The sequence below is a fragment of the Arachis hypogaea genome, chromosome 16 (assembly GCF_003086295.3).
Source record: "Arachis hypogaea cultivar Tifrunner chromosome 16, arahy.Tifrunner.gnm2.J5K5, whole genome shotgun sequence".
Classification (NCBI taxonomy): domain Eukaryota; kingdom Viridiplantae; phylum Streptophyta; class Magnoliopsida; order Fabales; family Fabaceae; genus Arachis; species Arachis hypogaea.
In genome coordinates this window covers 137,798,925-137,824,677 of record NC_092051.1, presented here as the reverse complement: position 1 = coordinate 137,824,677, position 25,753 = coordinate 137,798,925, and the positions used below count along the sequence as shown (strand labels likewise).

Genomic DNA, 25,753 nt, shown 5'->3' with positions numbered 1-25,753 from the left:
CCATTTTCCTTTGTACCATTTAATCCTTCATCCTCATTATTCTCAACCCACCTAAAGTAATTACAGTGGCTGTCCTTCTGCAAAAAATTAAGTTACAAAAATTTCAAAAACCCCATAGATAATCAAGAGGTTGAAGAAGACTATATTTATAACTCACCCAACATCTTGAACAAACATAGAACAATTTATCTGGATTCTCTATTGTCCCAGATTTCTTGATCATTGTCTTCAACCCACAAAAGCAGATTTGGTCCATGTTCTTCCTCCTTATCCGCAGTGAAGAGCTAGAACCATTGCTACCGTGTGACTGCGACAGTGACCGACTGCGCCCTCCAGTTATACTACCCATAATCCAGTTCAACAACAATTTTGGCCTCTGCAAAATTAATTTGTTGCTGCAACAATAATGGAATTTAAGGAGAAAAAGGGATTAGGTTGACATACTTCTTTAAATATATTTTGTCATCAATCATTGTACAATAATTTGTATTGCTGACATGTCACACTAATAGCTATATAAATAAAATTTAACGTCGTTAGTAACAGAATGGACGGAGAGTAAACGGAAGGACTAACATGATTAATTTTATATCTTTTGATGACGATTTTGATTAATTTAATCTTTCGAAAACTAATTTAAAAATCGCATAATCTTTCAAGAATTAATTTAACTATCTACTCTATTAAATAATTGAACGAAGATAAACACATGGTCAGTCATTTGAATGAGCAAGTTAATTCTTCATACATTATAATACACAGCTTTAAAATTAAATGTATTTCAATACATTTGCTAGATAGGAAAATAAAATTCATATACATGTTAATCTTTTTTCAAGTTTCTTATTTCCGCAATGTAGATTGGAATTATAGTTGCATAGTTAAATAGAAACTTTATTCATAAAATGTAGTAGCGCATAGAAATGCATTATTTATGATATAACAATTTTTTTTTTTCACGATATTTTATTGTTTGGCAGATTAAAAATTAATTTGTTGCAGATCTGAGCTCTGTTATTGACTAATAAATTGCTGCATATATAATATAAAATTTAAATTCACGATACTTGTTTAAGCGACGAGTGAATTGACTACGAGAGACGTTATACTAGATGTGATATATGTTTAGAGTGAGATGTTTTCTTGTTATTATATAAATTTTTTATTAAATTAGTAACATATTTTATAATTTTGATGTTTCAGGTTAAGTAATAAATATACGCTTCTAAAGTCTTGTACATTTCTGATTTGCAATAAATGATTTTTCAGAAGGTGTCCATAGAATGCTAAAAGAAATATTCGTTAATCCATGATCAATATCGTTTATGGTTAAAACTAATACGTTATCTAATTAATTTTGAGTTTCAATTTCTTTTTTTATTAATAAAATATCCTTAGCAAATATTTTCACAGTTTGTTTTTCACAAATCTGAAAATTCCATCTCTAATTATAAAATATGAATATGTTTGAAAGTTGAAACATATTCACAAATAATAAATTAAAAAATTTATAAGATTATATTTTTCATTTGTTGATCATCAAAAATTCAGTCTAGAAATATAGGACCAACACCAACTCCTAAGCAATAGATCATAGAAAAGAAAACACATGGATTTGATCTCTTACAAGAATATCTTCCGAAGAAGGATGGCCATTTATATTTTGCTTTCTTGGTTGTTTTGGTACAACAATAACACCGTATGCACAATGGAACTGAACAACTCTAGTCCAGTAATTCGGATACAATTACGTATGTCAAAATATCCTAAGCCTATCAATGTTACAGCTTACGAATCTGTATATAGTATATGTTGACACCCTTGAACTAATAATCTTCTCCAGAAAGGTTCACCATCTGCGGCGCTTTTTCCCATAGTAATATGCAAATGCAGCCACTGATGCAGCAAGAATAACCCCAGCCGTAGCGTGCCAAGCATATAACGGTTTCTCCAAAACTAGGTCTGTGGAGGAGGTCACCTGAATCTGTGGTGGTGACAACAACTGTTTTTGACTAACAGTAACTGCAAATGTTAAACCCTGCCTCTCCAACTCGGTTAAGTCTTCAATAGCTGGCCTAAACCTAGTGGCCTTAGCTACAGCTTCGTACTCTTCTTTAGTCCCACCCTCAAGGAATGCCCCAACAAGGTGGCCCTTGTTTACCCAGTATGCTCCGAATGTACTACCGGAAAAATCTCCGAAATAGACGACTTCTCCAATGTTGTCCCCATAAAATTGCCAAGACAATGTGAAGACTCTTGAGTAGAAAAAGGGAAGGTAATCAAATTCCTCTGTTTTACCAGGTTCCATAATAGCAGCAACAACATATCTTGCGGATTGCCGTGCTGAATCCACATGCTCAAGTCTACGAGTCTCCCCAAATGCTTTGACTGGAAATGCCGCGACATCTCCAATTGCGTAGACCGAGCTGTTGCTTGACTGCAGCTTTCCGTTTACTTTGATTCCACCTTTCTCTAAAGTAAGTTGACCTTCAAACAGACCGGTATTTGGACGTATTCCAATTCCCACTACAACCATGTCAACAGATATCTTCCTTCCATCTCTAAGATTCACTGCTGTAACCTGTAAAAAGTTAGTTAGTTAGTTATGGTTCGACTTGAACAGATGCCCCATGCAACCATGCACAATTTTGGAGTGATTCTTCTAATAATTTTCTAGGATCTAGGATATGGTTATGGTTAATTTGTTTACATTCAAAATAATAAACAAGAAGCTTACCATATATCAACACAGCAAATATTAAAAAATTGGAGAAAGTTTACCAGCAAAAAACACCAATTTTACTCAGCTTCAATTAGAGGAAGTTTTGACGCAACCAAACCTCACATATATCTTTTTTCTTTACAGTTTCAGTCTTCCATGTCACTGAAAACCTTCTGGTATCACAAACAAAAACTACAGATGTGCTACTTAGATCAAACAGCACAACTCGTTCTATCAAAAGCCAAATCTTTGTGAAGTCCATTTAGGTCGAAGAGTTTCTTTTTGTTTTCTCATAATCTTTCCTTTGGTCTTCCTATATCTATATAAATTGAATAGTGATATCCGCCAACTTATCAAATCTTCTTACTGGGCATCTTCTGAAAACTTTGTTAAATGATAAAACCATTTTATGCATGGTGAATTCCACAGATATATTTTTAAATACCTTTCCATCAGAGTCAAAATCAAATGATGACAGAACAGTTCCCTTAACGAAATTTACTCCTCTTGATTTATAATATTCTTCATAGTAGCTTGCAATCTTTGGTGTAAATAAACGAGCCACTGTAAACAAAACAGGTTTAAAAAGAATATCAGTTTTTGAAGTTATGTTTTCATTCACAAGGGTGAAAAACAAGCATCCTCTTTATTCAGTGTAACACATGCAAATTAACATAACTCTTTTAACATATTTTTTAGTTAACAGACATTCAAGTTTTAAAGTACTTACTGCAATGTGCTTCAGGGAAGACCATGGTTACGTTAATTTTATTGATCACTAAAGATGCTGCACACTCCATGCCTATGTATCCACCACCAATGACAACAGCATTCCCACCAGGAGAAGATTGCACAGCATTGACAAGCCTATTTGCATCTGCTATATTACGTAAATAGCAGACATTTTGCGCATCAGATCCACTCACACCGAATTCTTCCAGCTTCAAAGCCTAAATTCAAATTGCAAATATGTTAACAAAAATATTTCTGTAAAGAGAGAAAAGATTCTATTTGCTTCAACAGATTGGAGAATTTATCTTCAAATTTTTCTAACATTGGCATTTAGCAAGTTCACGGAGAGGACAAGTCGAAATGGTGGATAAGAAAATATGGTGCACAAATTCAAGATTAGCATGCATACTCCAAGAAAAAAAAATATTTTAAGTAGGAAATTCCCAATGGAAAATCTGTTTTAATACCCGAGCACCAGTTGCAACAATAAGAATCTTGTAACTTATGGTCTCCCCGGTTGTTGTTAATAGTGTCTTCCGCTTCACATCAGCAGACTTAACACCGGTTCCAAGTACTAATTCAATTCCTGAAAAAGGAAAGAATTAGATATTCAGGAAAGGAAACTTCTTAAACAAAAATATAGCATCGCATGATGACTGTTCTTTTCAGTAACAACAATCATTTACTGAGGAAAATACTTAGATAATTAAGACAGAAAATAACAACTATCATTTACTGAGTCAAAGATTTAGATAATTATTTAAGAGAATACAAATTTATCCCCATATATTCTCATCAACTAGGTTTATATTGTAGGTGCAACAACCTGAACAAACTCTCACAAACAAAATAGGAAAATGAACTGATATCACATGAGCCACACATAATGTTCAGAAAAGTGAAATTTAGCTTCCAAGAATATAACAACTGTCTAACATGGGTTCACTACAGGTGTCAACCACCCTAAAGGTTGCATGAGAAGATGATCAACCAAGGCAAAAAAAAATTATAGCATCAACTACCAGATTGGATCAATGTTAAACAAGACAAAACAAATGCCAGACAAGGAAAGCATTCAATACATACTATTTCAAAGGAGAAATAGGAAGTAGATTGCAAAATTACTACATGAAGGCAAAATAATCCATGTCGTGACATGAAATATATAATTACCATTTTCTTTATACCATTTTGGAGTTAGCCGTTCTTCGTTTGCACCAACACAAGTATGAAAAGATGGAAGCCGAGCAGGAGCTGTAAGTTAAAACACTATTTCAGCAACCGATCATTGCAAAAAGCCAAAAAGTTAACAGACAAAGTAAAGGAAAATACAAGACAAAGAAACGCAATGCAGAAATATGTAGCATCATCCATCTCAAAAATGAAGAATTCAAATTTCCTAAAGCATATATTGTCCTAACTTCAAATTCAATCAAGTTTACCTGCATAAATCCATTTTACATATTTTGGAAAATGCATTGATGGCACATTGTTAATCACACAAGGAGTCAAAACTAAAAGGTACAGTTATTGTTCCCTAAAAGTAAACAAAAACAGTCAAGAGACTGTGATAAAGCTTATATATTAGCCTCCTCATTACAGATAAAAAAAATTCATTTGTATTAAATCATATAAGTTTGCTGTGATATTTTTAACATAATTTTGTAGATTCAAAGGTTCAGACATATATTGTCTTGATATTGCTCTTAAAGAAATTCACAAGGAGGTTTGTATCGTGAGACTATTTACCTTCCGGAAGCAAAAATCCTTTGCTTAGTGCAGGTCTCTCATAAGGAGCAACCTGAAATAATAGGCCTTTCAGAATATTTACATATTTAGAAATGAAGGCTCACATATACTCATTACTACTTCTAAGAAAAAATGCAAGCAAATATTAATCAACAATTTCCTTACTGAATTCTGAATAAATATCAATCCAGAGGACCATCCACAAATAAACAAATAGCTATTAATACATCATTAAGAGCAATAATCCCAGCAGAAGAATATCACACTTGAGTAAACCACCAAAACATTATTGGAAAGATTACAAAAAATGGATCCAAAAGAGCTGGATCCCCTGTGTACCCCCAAAATTATGTAAGTTTGACGAAATTCTCCAACCTGAGTCAATCCAAGACAGCTGATAAGAAGTATGTATGATATCCCACCCATAAACATTTTGTCAAACTTCGATATTCTTTCGAGAGCCATGAGGAATTTTCATTCTTTCCAGGTCTATTTTGTTAGCGCCAAATCTTTAAGGTACTGATGGTTTACTCCATTCACTTCAACGAAATTACTCATAGCCGGAGGAATTACACAATCAACATGTGAGAACCAAAACCAAAGAAATTAAAGACCACAACATTTAATGGTAAAGCAATAGCAGAATGCATTCCAAGTTTACGCAACACCAAAATAAATAAATTAAATAAATAAAATATTCCATATCCACAATAGATACAAACCTAACCAAATCCATCCAGTGTGAAAGGAAACTTATAAAACGCAAAATCCATCGAAAACAATAATAATGATGATGATGACGATGATTATAATAACGAAACCATAAAAGAAGAGAAAAATTGTTAATCTCACGGGTTCGTCAGAAATAATGCAGAGTTCGCCATGAGAGACTCCTTTTTTGACGAATTCAAGAGCAGCATAGCCAGCACCCACGCCTCCGCCAAGAATCACGTAAACGAAGGCTCTTCCCATGTTCGGTTCGGTTCCCACACCGAGACTCTTGCTTCTTCTTCTTATTCTTCTTCACATATAATTATTTGAATAAATACAAATCTCTTTATCTGTATATCTATCTTGAATTCAAAGGTGCTGAATTTTTTTGGGAGCGCTTTCTTTGAAGACACTCCCAAGTCCCAACAAAACTTTTGGAAGATCTCTTTCTCTCTATTGTCTTAACACATTTGCGATATGGTGGGGGCCTCTGGATGAAGATGACAATGACAATGACAATGACAACGACGATGAGTGACAATGGGAACTGTATTTACTGTAATACCCTCACTGCCACTCTTCTGCAGCTTGGCGCAGCAGATGCCTTTGGATATGCAGAATCCTGGCCGTACATATCGTCTTTTGCGTGACTCAGGGGGGCATTTTTGGTTTAGGGAATTTAGAGCAACTGGCAAATTCTAATTGGAATCTCATTTCCATTGGAAAAAATCAATATATTCTATTATTTATTTATTATGTAATATTTATTAAATGAACCATATTTTGTAAAATAATTTATTACATTCTTTACTTTATAATTCTAAACAAAAATAATGCGAAATAGATAACAACCATAACTTCTCGGTCCATTATAACAAATAGCGAGAAATAATTATTGATAAGCATAGTAAATTTGTCATAGAAAAATAAGTTAAAAATTATTAGACAAATTATAACATAGTTGTTTTCATTAAAAGTACGGTTATGGATCTAAAATTATATATAAATAAATATAATTTTTTAGAACTTTTAGAAATTATTTTTTTTTATTTTATATAGGTAATAATTTTAAAGTTAATTGTGATGTTAATTTGTTTACTGATTTCAATTTGACTTAATTTAGTTGTTTTATTAAAAATTCTAAGGGAGTTAGATTGCGAATTGTTTTTATAGTTCTCTTTCTTAGTCTATCATTTGATATGAGTTTTTTACAGTTTGAAATGGCCTTATTTTAACTTGAGATTTCGAATTGAGAGACATAATGTTTAAAACGAATTGTTTGTCTTCATCTTTTACATAACTCTCCTGATGGATATAAATTTAAATTTGGTGATTTAGTTAACAAGATTCACAAGTTGTTATTAAGATCCTGGTGCATGTAATTTGATTGGATATATAGTGAAGCAAATAAAATTGTGAATTGAATGGCTAAATATGAAGTTAGAAATAATTCCAATAATATTATTTGGTCTGAGTCTTATAAAGTTATGTCTGATTTAAAATATGTATTTTGCTTTGTATTATTTTTTTTTTGTTTAGACACACAAAAATAGTAAAATTGTCATATTTATTCTACTAAATCTTATTTTAACTGTTAATAGATTCAACTATCACAAATTAAAATATTCATTTTTTTTTTTGGGAGCAAGAGTATCTTCACCTAGTTAAAGTGATAATATCACATTATCCATATTATCATCTCAAGTTGAAAGTTTACTAAAATTTTGTGTATAAGTATTTTTTTCATCTTTAACATTTATATTAATAATATAATATCTCATTCATTTTAAAATAATTGTTATTTTTACTTTTTTGTTAATATTTTAAAATAGAGGAATTACATGTTTGTATTATATTTTCAAGTATTTTCTTCTCTCAAATCATATTGGGTTTTATATAATCTCAAAGTGAGATTATTGTTCAACATCACTTTATTATTCTTATTATTGTTAAGTGAATTTTTACTTATTTCTATAATAATCTGAATTCTAATAAGTTATTATTTACTTAAAAATTAGGGTTAAGTATTAAAATCGTTCCTAAGGTTTGGGGTCAAAATTAAAATCGTCCCCGACCTTTTTTTGTTATTAAAATCATCCTCAACGTTTAAAAACACTTTAAAATCATCATTTTTACCAATTTTTTTTATTACCAAACTACCTCTCATTAAAAAATTATAAAATAAAATAAATATAATTATAAAATAAAATAAATATAAAATAAATAAAAAAGAAAGTAAAGAAAGGGATAGACAGAGAAGGGGGTGGGGAGAGAAAGAAAGGGGGGAGAAAAAGGGGGAGGGAAGGGGACTGCCACACCACCGCACCGCCGCCCGCCGCCTTGCCGCCCTGCCGCACCGCGCCACCACCTTCTTCTTCTTCTTCTTCTCTCCTTGCCGCCGCCGCCGCTCTTCGCTGCCGCCACCGCTCTGCTCCTCGGGGAAAGGGGGAAGGGAACGCGAAGGGAGAAGAGGGGGGAGGGGGTTTCGGGAAGAAGAGGGGGAAGGGGAACTCTCTTCGCCGCCGCCACCGGTCTTCATTACCGCCGCCGCTCTGCTCCTCGGGGAAAGGGGGAAGGGAACGCGAAGGGAGAAGAGGGGGAGGGGGGCTTTTGGGAAGAAGAGGGGAAGGGGAAGGGTCCTCGCCGCCGCCACCGGTCTTCACGGACGCCGCCGCTCTTCGCTGCCGCTGCCACCGCCGTTCCTCGCCGGTTTTTTGTTTCTGGTTTCTTGTGGTTTCTGGTTTATGGTTTTTTGTGGTTTCTTGTGGTTTCTTCTTGTTGTGGTTTCTTCTGGTTTCTAGTTTCTTGTTCATCTTGTACTTCTTTTTTAAATTTTTTAATTTATATTGTTGCTAATTTGGGATCTGAAATTATAGTTGATGATTGCTGAATTGTTTAATTTAAAATTTTTGTTGATTTGATTTTGATTATTGCTGTTGGTGTTGCTGGATTGTTGGTGGTTATGGTGTAGCGATGGTGATGGTGATGATAATGCAGAGGGTTGATGATAATACAGAGGATGATTGCTGAATTGTTTAATTTGAAATTTTTGTTGATTTGATTTTGATTGTTGCTGTTGGTGATGCTGGATTGTTGGTGATTATGGTGTAGCGATGGTGATGGTGATGATAATGCAGAGGGTTGATGATAATACAGAGGGTAGTGGTGAAGGAGAGAGACTTTTTAATTTTTGTTTAAGAGCAAAATTGTCCGAAAAATTTTATTTATGGACAAAAGGACGATTTTATAACATTTTGTAACGTTAGGGATGATTTTAATAACAAAAAAAGGTCGGGGACAATTTTGATTTTCACCCCAGACCTTAGGGACGATTTCAGTACTTAACCCTTTATTACTAGAAAGAGTTCATGAAAAGATATTTATTAGTTATAATTTAAAAAATAATATATAATGAATAAGAGAATTATTGATTTATTTATGGAGGTTGATGGTAGAAGAAGAATTCAATTTTGAGAGGATATTTGGCTACTTTGTGATTCATTAAAAGATTGATTTTCAAAATTCTTCTTAGTTTCAAACCAAAGAAAATCTGTCATAGAGAATTATAGATTTTAAGATGGGGTTAGAGTGGATTTGGAAATTCTAATGGAGGCGAAAGTTTTTTCAATAGGATTTAGAACTTATGAATCAATTACATAATACTTTAATGCTAGTTAAGCTAGTAAATGACAGAGATGATAGAGTTGCGTGAAAGTTTCATAGACAAAGTGTATTTTTTACTAACTCATTTGTGCAGGTATTGCAAGCAGAAACGTTTCTAGAGGGCATAACAAGTTACAATTTCATTAGGACTATTTAAAAAGGATTAGTACCATCAAAAGTGGAATTGTTTGGTTGATTTATTTTGATATACAGTGTGAATACAAAAAAAAAAGATTGAGTTGGTTCGTAATTGTTAATTAGAAAAATAATGCATGTGTATTATATAACAATGATGCTGAATATATTCACCACATGTTTTTTGGCTACGAATTTACTTAACATGTGTAGTATGCATGGATATCGGGTTTTGGCAGACAATAATCTTTTTTGAAAATATTGAAAGAATATTTTTAAAGTTAGATAAAAATATCAAATAGAAAGAAAGAGTGCAAGAAGAGATTAATGTGTTTTTTTACGATTATCTAAAACATTTGGGTGAAAAAGAATAAAAGAATATTCTAAAATGAAAAAAATATATTCAGAAAATTATCAATAAGTTATTTTTTAGCTATAAAGAGTGAAGAGGTATAGATTTTTTTATTGTTGATAACAAGGTTGGAGATGATAATAAAATATAACTTAGTATTGATACGTGCTTTGATTATTTGGTTGTTGTTTTATGTGTTTATTTTGTTTTTTCGTTTTAATTTATTGTGTTGAGGTCATTTGTTTCAAAAAATATATATACTACCTCAAAAAATAATACCTTAATATATAGTTGTTGTGATAAGAATAACAGATGGATGCCTATTTATGATACGGACAGCTGAAATTTTTAAGAGAGAAAGTTGAGTTTATTATGTAGACCAACTTTAATGAAAGTTGAATTTGTGAAGCTATAAATAAGGCTTCATAACCTTACGTACAGAACACAAGCAAGTAATAATAAAATCACTTCTCTCTTTATGTTACAATCAAATACCCTTCTCTTTATATATCTACTACAATTCTTTCTCTTCTTTTATTTTATAAGTATTTTAAATTCTATTTTCTATTACTCTTTACATATAATATTAATAGCAATATTAATCATCTTTATTATATTGAGATTGTAACAATAAACAAATGCGATTCTCTCTCTCTTTATTTTTAATACTTCTTTCTATCTTTGTATATATATACACATTACAACATATAATATTATTATATATATATAAATTATTATTGAGCTAATTATTTTAATACTAGAGTCTTCTATTTATACATCTCTATTATATATATCTTTTATTTCACAACACGTTATCAGCACGAGACTCTGATCAAATTTTGAGGAAGACTCAGGTAACAAATTTTCATTATGTCGAAACTCTCTCATCTTGAATTCAATACTCTTGATATATCTGTAAACAATTATTTATCATGGATACTAGATGCTGAAATCCATCTTGATTCAATGGATCTTGGAGATACCATTAAGGCTGAAAATAATGCATCCCAGAAGGATAAAGCTAAAGCCATGATTTTTCTCCGTCGTCATCTTGACGAAGGATTGAAAAATGAATATCTTACATTAAAAGATCCTGCAGATCTTTGGAAAGACCTTGAAGAAAGGTATAATCATCAGAAAACGGTGATACTTCCTCAGGCCCGATATGAATGGACGCATTTGCGTTTACAAGATTTTAAATCTATAAATGAATATAATTCTGCAATGTTTCGAATCACCTCACGAATGAAATTGTGTGGGGAAAAAATAACTTATCATGATATGTTGGAGAAAACTTTCTCAACCTTCCATGCCTCGAATGTGCTCCTGCAGCAGCAGTATCGAGAGAAAGGGTTTAAGAAATATTCTGAGTTAATTTCTTGCCTTCTTGTTGCCGAACGCAACAATAAGTTGTTATTGAAAAATCATGAAGCGCGTCTAGCTGGCGCCGCCCCATTTTCTGAAGTAAATGCGGCAAATCATTACCCCAGAAGAGGTAAATGGCAAGCTTTTAATAACAAAAAAAATTATGGAAGGAAAAAGAATTATGTTCAAAAGAGAGGATCTCACCAGAAGTGGGACAAAGAAAAGAATATCGGGCAGAATAAATCAACCGAGGAGAAGTGTTTTCGCTGTGGTGGAAAGGGCCATTTGTCACGTACCTGTCATACCCCAAGGCACCTAGTCGATCTTTACCAGGCATCTTTGAAAAAGAACGACAAAGGAAAGGAAACAAATTTTGTTTCAAATGATGCTGAGAACTCCACCACTCATTATGATGTATCTGATTTCTTTGAGGACCCTGAAGGAAATATTGGCTATTTGATCAATGATGGAATAGTTTAATATCTGAAATTGTGAAGTATCTATGTAAATAAATAATGTAAAAAATTTATTAAGTTTTATTTTCTATGTATTTAAGTTTCAAATGTGATGTACATAAATAATGAAATATTAATATGAATTTTAAAATTATTAAATTTGTCAAATTTTAAAATAAAATTTTAGTATATGATATTATTTTATGTACAGTATTTCTTAGAAAAATAATTCTGATCAAGTATTCAATTTATCTGTGCATACTACTCATTTTATTATTATTTGTTTTTGAAGAGAATGGCAAGGATATGTAATGAAGATGTATGCCTTGCGGATAGTGCAAGTTCGCACACTATTCTCAAAAGTGATATATATTTTACCCATCTTGTGCCAAAAGAGGAATATGTTAATACTATTATTGGCTCAGGCAATGTGATTGAAGGCTCCGGAAGAGCTATAATTTTGTTTCCTGGAGGAACAAAATTTATAATAAATAATGCACTATTATCTACCAAGTCTCTGAGGAACTTGTTGAGTTTCAAAGATATTCGGCGAAATGGATATCATGTTGAGACGATGAATGAGGGAAATCATGAGTATTTATGTATCACAACTCATGATTCAAATAAGAAAGTTATATTAGAAAAATTACCCTCACTTTCATCTGGGTTGTATTATACCAAGATTAGTGCAATTGAATCACATGCCACTGTAAACCAGAAGTTTATTAGCCCAAATGAATTCATAACTTGACACGACCGATTGGGTCATCCGGGAACAACCATGATGAGAAGAATTATTGAAAACTCTCATGGACATTCACTAAAGAACCAGAAAATTCTTAAAACTAGTGAATTTTGTTGTGCTGCATGTTCTCAAGGAAAGTTAATTTTAAGGCCATCACCAGTAAAGATTGGATTTGAGTCTCCTGAATTCCTGGAAAGGATTCAAGGTGATATATGTGGACCTATTCATCCACCATGTGGATCTTTTAGATATTTTATGGTCCTGATAGACGCATCTTCGAGATGGTCACATGTGTGCTTATTATCTTCTCGCAACCTGGAGTTTGCGAGATTACTGGCTCAAATTATTCGATTAAAAGCACAATTTCCAGAAAATCCAATTAAAGCAATTCGTCTTGATAATGCTGGTGAATTTACTTCCCAAGCTTTTGATGCTTATTGTATGGCTAATGGAATAAGTGTTGAACATCCAGTAGCTTATGTTCACACACAAAATGAGTTAGCAGAATCACTTATTAAGCGCCTCCAATTAATTGCTAGACCCTTGCTTATGAGAACAAATCTCCCAACCTCGGTTTGGGGGCATGCTATTTTACATGCCGCAGCACTTATTCGTTTGAGGCCAACGAGTTATCATCAATTCTCTCCTATACAATTAGCTTTTGGCCAGCAGCCAAATGTTTCCCATTTAAGAATATTTGGGTGTGCGATATATGTTCCCATTGCACCACCTAATCGCACCAAAATGGGACCCCAAAGAAAATTGGGGATATATGTTGGATATGATTCTCCCTCTATAGTGAGGTATCTTGAGATACAAACTGGTGATGTGTTTAAAGCCCGGTTTGCGAATTGTCATTTTGATGAATCAAAATTTCCAACATTAGGGGGAGAGAATAAGCTTCCTGAAAAGGAACTTAATTGGAATGCATCATCGTTGATGCATTTAGATCCTCGATCAGGGCAATGTGAACTAGAAGTTCAAAAGATTATACATTTGCAAAGAATAGCAAATGAATTGCCTGATGCATTTTCCGATACAAAGAGGATAACCAAATCTTACATACCAGCGGAAAATGCCTCAATTCAAATTGACGTCCCAGTAGGACAAGTAGCCACTGAAGCAAATTCACGCCAGAAGCGTGGCAGGGAGAAAAATGCCCCAATTCGAATTGATGTCCCAGTAGGGCAAATAGCCACGGAAGCAAATACATGCCAGAAGCGTGGCAGGCCTGTCGGTTCCAAAGATAAAAATCCTCGAAAGAGAAAAGAGGTAAATACGATTCCTGTTGAAAAAGACATAGTAAAGACACCGGCAGTTGTCCAAAATTCTGATATAACGCCAGAAGACGTTCAGGTACCTGAAAATTGTGAAAATAACGAGATCTCGATAAATTATGTCTTTACAGGAGAGAAATGGGACCGAAATAAGACAATTGTCAATGAAATATTTGCATATAATGTGGCATTAGATATCATGCATGAAAGTAAGGATCTTGAGCCAAGATCAGTTGAAGAATGTCGACAAAGAAATGATTGGCCAAAATGGGAAGCAGCCATGAAGGCTGAATTAGACTCACTTGCAAAACGTGAAGTATTTGGACCTGTAGTCCGTACACCTGAAGATGTAAAACCTGTTGGATATAAGTGGGTATTTGTGAGAAAACGAAATGAGAAAAATGAAGTTGTGCGCTATAAAGCCCGACTTGTGGCACAAGGTTTTTCACAAAGGCCCGGTATAAATTATGAAGAAACGTATTCCCCTGTAGTGGATGCGATAACATTGCGTTATTTGGTCAGTTTATCTGCATATCATAAACTGCATATGCATTTAATGGATGTGGTAACAGCCTATTTGTACGGCTCATTAAATCGGGATATCTATATGAAAGTCCCTGAAGGACTAAAGATATCCAAACCATCCAATGAATATTCGCAAGGGTTATACTCAGTCAAATTGCAAAGATCTTTATATGGTCTAAAGCAATCTGGACGAATGTGGTATAATCGTCTTACTGAGTATCTGGCCAAAAACGGATTCAAGAATGATGATATCTGCCCGTGTGTTTTCATAAAGAAATCTGCATCTGGATTCATTATAATTGCTGTGTACGTTGATGATTTAAATATCATTGGGACTCCTGAAGAGATTCCAACAATTATAAAAACTCTAAAAGAAGAGTTTGAGATGAAAGATCTTGGAAAGACTAAGTTTTGTCTCGGCCTGCAGATCGAGCATATAAAAGGTGGGATCTTTATTCATCAAACAACATACACAGAAAAGATCTTGAAAAGATTTTATATGGATAAGTCACATCCATTAAGTACCCCAATGATCGTAAGATCTTTGGATGTGAAAAAGGATCAATTCCGTCCTAAAGAAGAAAATGAAGATATCCTTGGTCTTGAAGTACCATATCTTAGTGCCATTGGAGCGCTAATGTATCTTGCTAATAATACGCGACCCGATATATCATTTGCTGTGAATTTACTAGCAAGATATAGTTCCTCTCCAACCAGAAGACATTGGAGTGGAATCAAACAAATCTTTCGATATCTTCATGGGACGGTTGATATGGGATTGTTTTATCCCTATGGATCCATGTCACAACTAGTTGGCTATGCAGATGCCGGATACCTATCTGATCCACATAAAGGGAGGTCTCAAACAGGATACCTATTCACATATGGTGGTACAGCTATATCATGGAGGTCCACAAAACAGACGATAGCAGCAACCTCCTCTAATCATGCTGAAATACTGGCGATTCATGAAGCTAGTCGCGAGTGTTTTTGGCTGAGGAGTCTGATTCAATATATTCTGTCATCATGTGGACTAATTGATCATAAGATAGCTCCAACTGTCCTGTTTGAAGATAATAAAGCATGCATTGCTCAACTTAAGGGTGGATACATCAAAGGTGATAGAACAAAGCATATTTCTCCCAAATTCTTCTTCACTCATGACCTTAAAAATCAAGGGACAATTGATGTCCAACAGATCCGTTCAAGTGACAATCTGGCAGATTTATTTACAAAGTCACTCCCAAAATCCTCCTTTGAAAGATTGGTACATGAGATTGGGATGCGCCGATTTCGTGACGTTAAATGATGTCGGCAAGAGGGGGAGACTGTACTCTTTTTTCCTTGGTCAGGTTTTTTCCCATTGGGTTTTTCTTGACAAGGTTTTTAATGAGGCAGTCCCCATCACAAAGGATATTGTACTCTTTTTCCTTCACTAAGGTTTTTCCCACAGGGTTTTCTTTAGTAAGGTTTTAATGAGGTAATAATCCTAAATGGTCATCCAAGGGGGAGTGTTGTGATAAGAATAACAGATGGATGCCCATTTATGATACGGGCGGCTAAAACTTTCAAGAGAGAAAGTTGAGTTTATTATGTAGACCAACTTTAATGAAAGTTGAATTTGTGAAGCTATAAATAAGGCTTCATAACCTTACGTACAGAACACAAGCAAGTAATAATAAAATCACTTCTCTCTTTATGTTACAATCAAATACCCTTCTCTTTATATTTCTACTACAATTCTTTCTCTTCTTTTATTTTATAAGTATTTTAAATTCTATTTCTATTACTCTTTACATATAATATTAATAACAATATTAATCATCTTTATTGTATTGAGATTGTAACAATAAACAAATGCGATTCTCTCTCTCTTTATTTTTAATACTTCTTTCTATCTTTGTATATATACACATTACAACATATAATATTATTATATATATATAAATTATTATTGAACTAATTATTTTAATACTAGAGTCTTCTATTTATACATCTCTATTATATATATCTTTTATTTCACAACAATAGTTAATTAGTTAGTATCATAATTTTAAAAATTTAACCAGACCAGAAAAATTGTGAGCCGATACTTACTCTGATTTAGGGAGATAGAGAAACTGCCAAAATTAAAAAACGGAATTTAAACTAAAAAACAGTTAGAAATCGGTGAGCCGAAAGAACCGTAACTCAGTCGGTTTTTAACCAAAAAATTCAAAAAAAAAAAAATTACAGTATTTATTTTGTCAAATTTATTGTCGCCGACCGCTACTTTAACCTCTTGTGCGACTAGCTTGCTCTATCTCACTTTAGGCTCTGTCTTTGCTCATTTTTTCTGCTTTAAACAGCTTTCTGATATTCTAATCTATTACTTGCGCCATTCAAATTTGTTTTTTCTCGCCCTTTGTCAACAACTTCATCGTCCTCAATGAGTCAACGTGGGCTTCATGAGCTTGCACCAGGGAAGACATCCCAAATGCAAGAATTTCAAGTTCAAAACAAAATCCAATTGAAAACACTACAAAAAAATTATGCACAAACAAAGAAGTATATTTCTAATAAGTTTATTTATGTACAAATCTGAGTTATATATGGTTAAGTTTATTGGTTATTTCCCTTTCTATTGTATAAGTATATTTTTCGGAATCAATGTAATTTTTAAAAGTTATATTTATTTTATCATGGTAAAAAAGAAGATTATTAGTTCTGTAGTATTTTAGATTGAGTTTAGATGATTGATAAATTTAAGAATAATTTAACAATTTCATTTGATTATTATTCACTTTTTAACAAGTGTGTAATGTATTAATTTTTTTTTTTTTTAGGTAAAATAAGCAAGCAGTAATAAAAGCAAATTAGGTAAAATATAAACACAAAAAAAAATTCAAAATTTAAAGTAAAATAATCTCAAAAATTTAGTTTGAACAAACTTTTAATGGACTACTTTAAAAGTAGATTGTATCATGATAGCACACCTTAGAAGCAACATCCTTGTTCCATGTATGAAATAGTTTAAAGACGTGAAAAATGTTTACCTTAAAAATGCCTCCAAACACTTATCTTTTACACTCATTCTATGGAACAAAGTAATAGTAAAAAAAAAAAAAAAAGAAATTTTCAATAGATATTTAATGTTTTCTAGAATATATATATATATATATATATATATATATATATATATATATATATATATATATATATATATATATATATATATGATTTCAAATCTTAAAAGTACCAAGAAGTTATCTAAGTAATGCGGTGTTACAAATTTTTCTCTAAGCTTTTTTAAACTTCTTTTCTTTTTTTTTTTCGGTAACTTTTTCTATCTTAGGAGAGATTTTAAATGTTATAATCTATGTTGTTTTATTTCATATCTTAGTCTATATTACATCTCTATAAATCTGATAATAATTCACTCTCATTAAAAATATTTTTAAACTACATCTCAAAATTAGGAAGAGTTTTTAAACTTAGGTTGACTTGCTAAGTTTTAAACTTTTCAACTTATTATGTGTGTGTGTTTTTTTTTTGGTGACTTAAAAGAAAATAAATAAAAACTAAGAAAGAAAAAAAAAATAAGAAACTGTTTAAGAAAGGCAGTCCCGCTGAATACTACTCTCAAACTCTTTCCAAGGCAATGGAAGCTCCACTTAGGGAGAAATAGTTCTCATTGCAGTCTTTGCCATGATGACTGCTACTGTATTTGCATCTCTCAAAATCAACCGAAGATCAGCACGCCATTTCCAAGACATGATATCTCGGATTTTTAACACCAAAAGATCAATAAACCCAGAGCAATCTTGTAAATTATTGATAATAGTAAAAGCCTCCACACAGTCTGTCTCACATATAATGTCTCTTTGTCCCGAGTCCCATGCTAAAAGAAAGCCTCTCCAAATAGCAAACAACTCTCCTTGCAAAATGCTACGACTCTCAATTGTTCCCAGACAGCCTCGTTGCCACCTTCCCTTCCAATCTCTGCTAACACAAGCAAAACCAACTCGAACACCACTGCCAGGATAGCTAGCATCACAATTAATCTTAAAGGTACCCACTGAGGGGGGAATCCAAGAGCCACTAATGGTTGAGGGGATAGATAGTCGTCGCAACTCAAAAATATTTCGGAGCTCCTTTTCTAAGGAAAAAGCCATACCAATCACCTTGTCTGTGGTCCAATGCTCGTGAGGATGAAAGATATCGTTATTTCTCGAACACCAAATCCACCAGAGACCAGAAAAGAATCTAAAGGAGCGTTGTTTGCTATTATGTAAGAACCAACTCATTAAATCCACTGGTTGATCGGAGATCCCTAAAGCTTGCTAAACAAGTTGGGCTTTTGGACAATCCCGAATACAATGTAAAACTGATTCCTGACCTGAGAAACATTGTGGACAGCTATCCGTGTGCAAAATGCCCCTCCTAAAACGAAATGCAGCAGTAGGAAGAGCCTCCCGAAGACATAGCCAGGCCAAAAATTTGTGCTTTTCCGGAACATGTTGACGCCAAAGCCAAAGCCAATTACCCCTATCCTCTCAACTAAACATCTTCTTACTGAGCCACAAATAACCACTATGAGCATCATAAACCTTTGAGGCCGCACCAGTCCAACACCAACTGACCTCTGAACCAGCTTGAACATCTGGGTTGTAAGAGTTAATGTTGCTCTGCAGAGACTAATTCAGAGGAGAATAGATATTCTCAAGGTTCCACTGTCCAGATGACCAAAGGTCCAAGATCCTGAGATCTAAATCAGAAATGTGAACATAATCCATCTCCTGACACAGTCGCCCCTCTCTTCTCCATTTAGAAAACCAAAAGTTCTGTTCCGAATCCCCAATGCACCAACTAAAACCTTCCTTCAGGATATCCCAAGCTCGACATATACTCTTCCAAACATAAGATCCCCTTCCTCGAGACCGACTAAAACAATCATCTTTAGAAGAATGGTATTTCTCCGTCAACAGTTGAACACATAGCTTGTTGGGATGGTGAAAAAGTTGCCAAACTAGTTTTTCAAGAAGAGCAATATTGGCACAAAAAGGATCTCTAATTCCCAGACCTCCAAACTTCTTAGGAGTGACCAACACTTTACAGTTAACTAGATTCAGGCCTCTACCATCAGCTTGACCCTTCCATAGAAAGTTTCGCATCAAGGATTCTATCTTATTAGTTACCCCTTTAGGGAAGAGAAATACTTGCATGCGATAAGTAGGAATCGCAGTCACTACCGAGTTGAGCAAACAGAGTCTGCCTGCCTTATTAAGCAATCTCCCTTTCCAGCTAGCTAGCCTTCCCCGAATCTTGTCCAAAACATCGTTGAAAGTTGCGCGTGTCACCCGAGAGTGATTAAGGTTCACCCCTAAATACTTGCCCAAGTTCTGGATGAATTTGATGGAGGAGACTCCAGTGAAAATCTCTTTTCTTGTCGCTGAAACATTCCTGGAGCATAGCGCTTTAGATTTTTCCACATTAACCTTCATCCTAGAGGCTCTGCAGAAATTTTCCAAAGCTACCATTACAGTTTGAACTTTCTATTTTTCAGCTTTACAGAAAAGAAGCAAATCATCGGCAAACATCAAATGAGAAATTCTTGGACCCCCTCTAGAAACCGCAACCGGCTTCCACAAGCCCTTATCAACTTGCTGATTAATAGAACAGGACAATCTCTCCATACACAACACAAACAGATACGGTGATATAGGATCTCCTTGCCTAAGACCCCTGCTCGGAGTAAAGCTATTTAATCTATCCCCATTCTAGAGGATAGACAGTGAGGAAGCAGTGACACAACACATAATCAGATTGACTGTCGGAGGAGGAAAGCCAAAACTCACCAGGGTTTGTTTCAGAAATCCCAATCCACTCTATCATACGCTTTCTCCAAATCAATCTTAAAGGCCAGGGTGCCTTTCTTTGACTTTGTCTTCTTCATGAAATGGAGAACCTCTTGTGCTACAATGATGTTGTCTGGGGTTCCTCTCTCCAGGATAAACCCTCCTTGAAGGGGCCCAATAATCTCTTTGAGATGAGGACGAAGTCTATTGACCAGGACCTTCGTTATAACTTTGTAAACCACATTACAGAGACTAATTGGTCGGAAATCCTTCATGGAAACCGGGTTTTCTACCTTCGAAATAAGAACCACAAGAGTTTCCATCATCCTTGGATCCATATCCAAACCAGAGAACGCATGACGAACCATAGTCCAAACATCAAAACCAACAATCTTCCAGTATTCTTTAAAGAAGAAAGCCTGAAACCCATCAGGGCCCGGCGCCTTAAAAGAATGCATACTAAAAACAGCCGACTTAACTTCTTCCAGAGTAACTGGCGCTGTGAGGCTACAACAGGCTTCATCATTCAGGGAAGGCAGCGGCACATCACCAAGACAACCTAAGTCTACATCCTCCGACTGGCAGAATAGGCGTTTATAGAAGGATTCAACTTCCCTTCTAAGGACATCCGGGTCCGTTTCCCACACCCCATCTTGAAGAAAGAGACCATGAATCTTATTATGCTTTCTCCGCACAAGAGTCTAGACATGAAAGAACTTGGTATTTCTATCCCCAAATTTTACCCACTACTCTCTGGATTTTTGAAACCATAGAAGTTTCTCCTGCACAAGCGTGTTATTAAATTCCTCAATCAGATGTTTTTCTTTTTGCCGCATAGACAAATCTTCCATTACTTCAAGTCGCTTCTGAAGGAAATTAATCTGTCTCTCCAATTTGCATTTCCTAATGAAAATGTTGCCGAACACTTTAGAATTAAACTTCAAAGAGTTCTTCTGCAGTTCTGAAAGCTTGCCATGCATCTCTCTATAGCCAGCCTGCCATGACTGGTTCACAATATCTCTGTACCCCGGATGAGTTGCCCAAGCTGCAATAAACCGAAAAGGTCTATTCTTTTTCGGTTGGGGACGACCTGTACAGTGTACTAGGATAGGACAATGATCAGACTGAAGCCTATTTAAAATTTCTACGTAAGCCTCTGGAAAGAGAGATAGCCAGCCACTATTGATACAAACCCGGTCAAGTTTTTTCGCCACCTCAACACCATTTTTAACCCTTCTGTACCAAGAAAACTATCTTCCAATAGTCTTCAAGTCAAACATATTACTATCCCCTAGAGAGGCAGCAAGCCGATCTGCATGACGACTCGAGAAGAGGCAACCCTTAGATTCATGAGAGAATAGTACTTCATTAAAATCACCAAGAACAATCCATGGCCCGCAGAAAGATGAAGACTGAGTAACAAGATAATCCCATAGCAGAACTCTGGTATTAAATTGAGGACTATCATAGATACCACTGCACCTCCAAATCACATTATTTACCTGAACCTCAATTGTAACACACTGATCGAAAGCATCAACCCATTTGCAGTGAACACCCTGTATTGCAGAAAGGAACCAGATACCCCCTTATGTCATGACGCCTCCACTATACCAATAGGGTGATAACCAAGTCTTTCCCAGAACAGTTTCAAGTGTTGAAAAGGACAGTGAGTTTCAACCACAATAAAAATTACAGGTTTAAATTTCCTAACCAGCTCTTTACAATTCACCCGGGCTAACTTATTAGAAGCACCCCTAATATTCCAAGCTATTATATTTAAACTATCCATAATATAAAATATAAAAATATAAAACAAGGAAATCAAAGTGCTTTACCAACCTCAAACCGAGGCTTGCCCAGCGGAAGTGACTCCCGTGACCATCAAGTTTGCCGGATCTCCATGGAATATCTCCTTAATCCCGCCTACCGACGCAGTAACAGCCGGCAATGCGCCTTCCTTCTCCAATGGAACCGCCACGGTAACACCCTCCTTCACGGTTGCAGGAAGACATGACGATGCTTCCACCACCGTGCCTCCATTCTTCTCAACTGGCGAGCTCTGTAGGGACCCCGGCCTTGGTTGTTTCCGGAGAGAGGACCCGCAAGGCACTGGGGTGTGTCGGGTTGAGGAGATCGACGTCTCACCAACACGGGAAGCGCTGTGTCCGACCTTGACTCGTGACCCGACCCTAGCGCGATAGGAGCTGGATCCATTCGTGTGAGAGAAGTGAATGGTGGGCCTGATTACTCTACCCGAATCGGTTCTGGATTGAATGCCTGTTTGGACCTTGTTATATTGCTTCTGACCCAGCTTGGTTTTACCTTTCCTCACAATTTGCTCCCAGCCTGGTTCATCATGCCTGCAAGCCTCCTTAACATTATTTCCTTCCAAATTATTAGCCTCCAAATCCTCTTGCAAATTCGATGCAGGATTCTCGCCAGTAACGCCACCTACCACATTAGGTTCTACTTCATTTGAATTGTGAATTTTGGTCTCAGGATGTGGCACTGCCTTTGTACCGTCCTGTGGCTTGGTGGCATCGGAATCAGCACTCTTTCCTTCCCTAGAGTCTCTACCCAAGCACTGTGCCATATCGTGACCATAACGTGCACAAGAGTTACAAATTAAATTTAAACTTTCATACTCCACTACATAAGTTACGCCTTCCACAATGATATGCTTGATCACTGGCAGTCCTAAATTTATTTGAACACATACTCGGGCATATCGTCCTCTCTCAGCCAACTTAGTGGCTAAGTCCACTTTGATGGAAACTCCTATTGCAGAAGCAATACGCATCATGGCCTGTTCCTGATAGCACCAGATTGGGAGTCCCGAAATCCGAACCCATACAAGCGTAGACCCGAAGGATTGCTCACATGGCCGAAAATCTATATCCCACGGTTTTACAGCAACATAGTGCCCCTCAATCAACCACGGGCCACCAAGCAAGCATGACCTTCTCACGATCTTCACATGCATCGAATTTTACCATGAAGTACCCAAACCCCACATCAAGCAGATCAAAGCCACCTTTGATGCGCCAAACCATCCAAAGCTTGTGTAAAGAGCTGTGTAACTATAATTTTTATCAAGAACCTTGATCACTAAAGCTTCTCGATAAGGCTCTGCCAAACAAAGCTTGGCTTCTTCAGTGAAGTTTACATATGGAGGTTGGGAATCACCCTACTTGCCCACCACCGTGGCTATACTATCCCCAAATAAAGATCCTGCAAGTGCAAACGCCTTCGATTTCTCTGGACCAATGACTTTATCTCTAAAAGAGATCTTTGTAGGATTTGAAAAACCCTCTCGTGAAAAACCCTCCTTACACCCCCACCCACACTCTCCCCCTTATCTCTTCCGACGGCATGGCCGCCATCCTCACTGTGTTTCGCCCTCAAACACCCGTTCCCGCTCTCTCCTTCTCTCATTCTCTCTGAGTACGGAGTACGTACTCTTTCTCTCTATTATGTGTGTGTTTGGATTGACGTTTGTTAAACTCGAGTTTGAATAAAAGTGATTTTATAGAATAGATTTTGGGTAGAAGTAAATTTGTATCAACATGATTTATATTTGGCAATTCTATATTAAAATTGATTTTGATAAAATAAATATTGTTTGGATAATATTAGTTAAAATCACTTTTTAGATAGATAATTATTAAAAAAGACATGACATTAAATTATGATGTTATTTTTTTTATACTTTTTTTTTATATATTTTTATATAGTATATTTTTAGTACTCTTAGCACTCTTTTTTAGTACGTTATAATTTTTTACTATTATTTTTATTTATGGCTAATTTTTTTGTTTAATTTATTTTACCTAATGGGATCAATAAATTATATTATAAAAAAATAATAATAAATATAAATATATAATGCACAAAAATTACTATTATAAAAATATATAATATTAAATAAAAATTAATAAAAAATATAAATAATAAATAATAAAAAAAACTCATAAAAAGAAATAATAAGAATTCTATAAATAATATAATAATACGTATAAAAGATAAAATTGATAAAAAAAATAAATGTTAAATGGTAATAGCTAAAAGCCAGTTAATATAACACAAAAGTTAAAAATTGTTTCTTCTTGTAAACGTGATTTTGTGACCAAATCACTTGCGTTTATAGAGAGAAAAATGAGCAAAACCAAAAATTGAAACTTTTAAAAAGTTGTAACGTGTTTTTTCTTTCTAACGTGGTTGTCAAACACACCCTATATATACAGCATGAGTCTTTATACTCTATATTTTTATTTATTATTTTGTAAATTGATTTAGTGATGATTTCTATTCTTAAAAATACATAAAAAAATATCTAAAATTTTTTAATTAATGAGTTACCAATCAAAATCTTAACCGAGAAAGTTAATTGAATATCTAAAAATATCTTTAGTTTATATTTTTGTTTTTAGTATTTTTATTTTTATAATTTTATAAAAATAATAAAAAATAATTTTATTTTATTTTATTTTATAAAAAATTAAATAAATATCTAAAATTTTTAAATTAAGGTGCAGTGACAATTGAAATCTGCGTTTAGAAAACTTGATTAAAGAATTAAACCGTAACTTTTGACAGCCTTACCCATAACAAATAAAAAATAAATAATAGTTATAAATTACCATTATTTCTAAACTCCTTTTTAAGAATTAAGTTGATACTGGTTTTAGTATTTATCCATTCCCAATGTAATGTTTCTTACCCTATCACAAATCAAGGGTTCTTAAATAGATAAAGTTGATTAGCTTCCACACCTACTGTTTAAAAAAAAAAAATTATTCTATTTTCCTTAGAATGTTTATTGGGGGAATGAACGAATGAGCAATTGGCCAATGGCAGTCGTCATAACGTGTATCCGTGGTTAAGGATGAATGTATGTATGGCATGGAGAGGAGAAAGTCCAAGATCAAGTGGCCAAAACTGTGATGGCCATCCATTGCACCTCTTCTGACTCGTGATTCTTTAACATTGATAACTGAGCCGAGGATGAGGCTTCATCTGCCCATCACCACAAAAATAATTGCTGTTGCACCTTATCCTCATCCAATTGGCTGCCACTTATTGAAGAGAGAACATTAATCTGTTATAGATAAGGCCCAAAAATCTGATCTGGCCCAATAAGCAAGTTGGGAAACGGGAAGTCAGCTCCAACCCAGAGTATGACTTCTTTCGGATAATCAATTTAAGCAGATTAAGTGGTCAATTTATTTGTTTGGTGAAATAAATATCAGAATTTAAATTTACAATAATTTATGGTTCAAAAATATATTTTTAAATAGAATTTAAATTTATAATGAATTAGTTTTTAATTTTGTCAAATTGAGGAATATTATTAAAAAAAAAACTACTATCAAATATTCAAGCATTCAAAAAGTGTGAATAAGTTAATTAGTATAAAAATTAAGTTTTTTTATTGTAATTATTAATTGATAACTTTAGACTTGATAAAACAAGTTTAATTATT

General features: G+C 34.4%; 2 protein-coding genes across 3 annotated transcripts; both read right to left on the bottom strand.

The window, feature by feature from the left end:
* Positions 1–1,614: 1,614 nt before the first annotated feature.
* Positions 1,615–6,497, bottom strand: LOC112755216 (monodehydroascorbate reductase 4, peroxisomal). 2 transcript variants are annotated; one of them, XM_025803162.3, is made up of 7 exons: positions 6,056–6,497; positions 5,204–5,255; positions 4,628–4,708; positions 3,922–4,040; positions 3,453–3,672; positions 3,168–3,286; positions 1,615–2,581 (listed from the first exon to the last, which is right to left on the bottom strand). In XM_025803162.3, the coding sequence occupies exons 1-7, from the start codon at positions 6,173–6,175 to the stop codon at positions 1,850–1,852; spliced, it is 1,443 nt and encodes a 480-aa protein (XP_025658947.1). In that variant the 5' UTR covers positions 6,176–6,497; the 3' UTR covers positions 1,615–1,849. The 2 variants fall into 2 exon arrangements, with proteins under 2 accessions (XP_025658947.1, XP_025658948.1); XM_025803163.3 differs by having other exon boundaries at positions 5,579–6,349.
* A 14,517-nt stretch (positions 6,498–21,014) lies between these two features.
* LOC112757666 (uncharacterized) lies at positions 21,015–23,254 on the bottom strand. The gene is made up of 3 exons (XM_025806221.1): positions 22,118–23,254; positions 21,647–21,827; positions 21,015–21,358 (listed from the first exon to the last, which is right to left on the bottom strand). Exons 1-3 carry the CDS (start codon positions 23,252–23,254, stop codon positions 21,015–21,017), a joined length of 1,662 nt encoding a protein of 553 aa, XP_025662006.1.
* Positions 23,255–25,753: the final 2,499 nt, after the last annotated feature.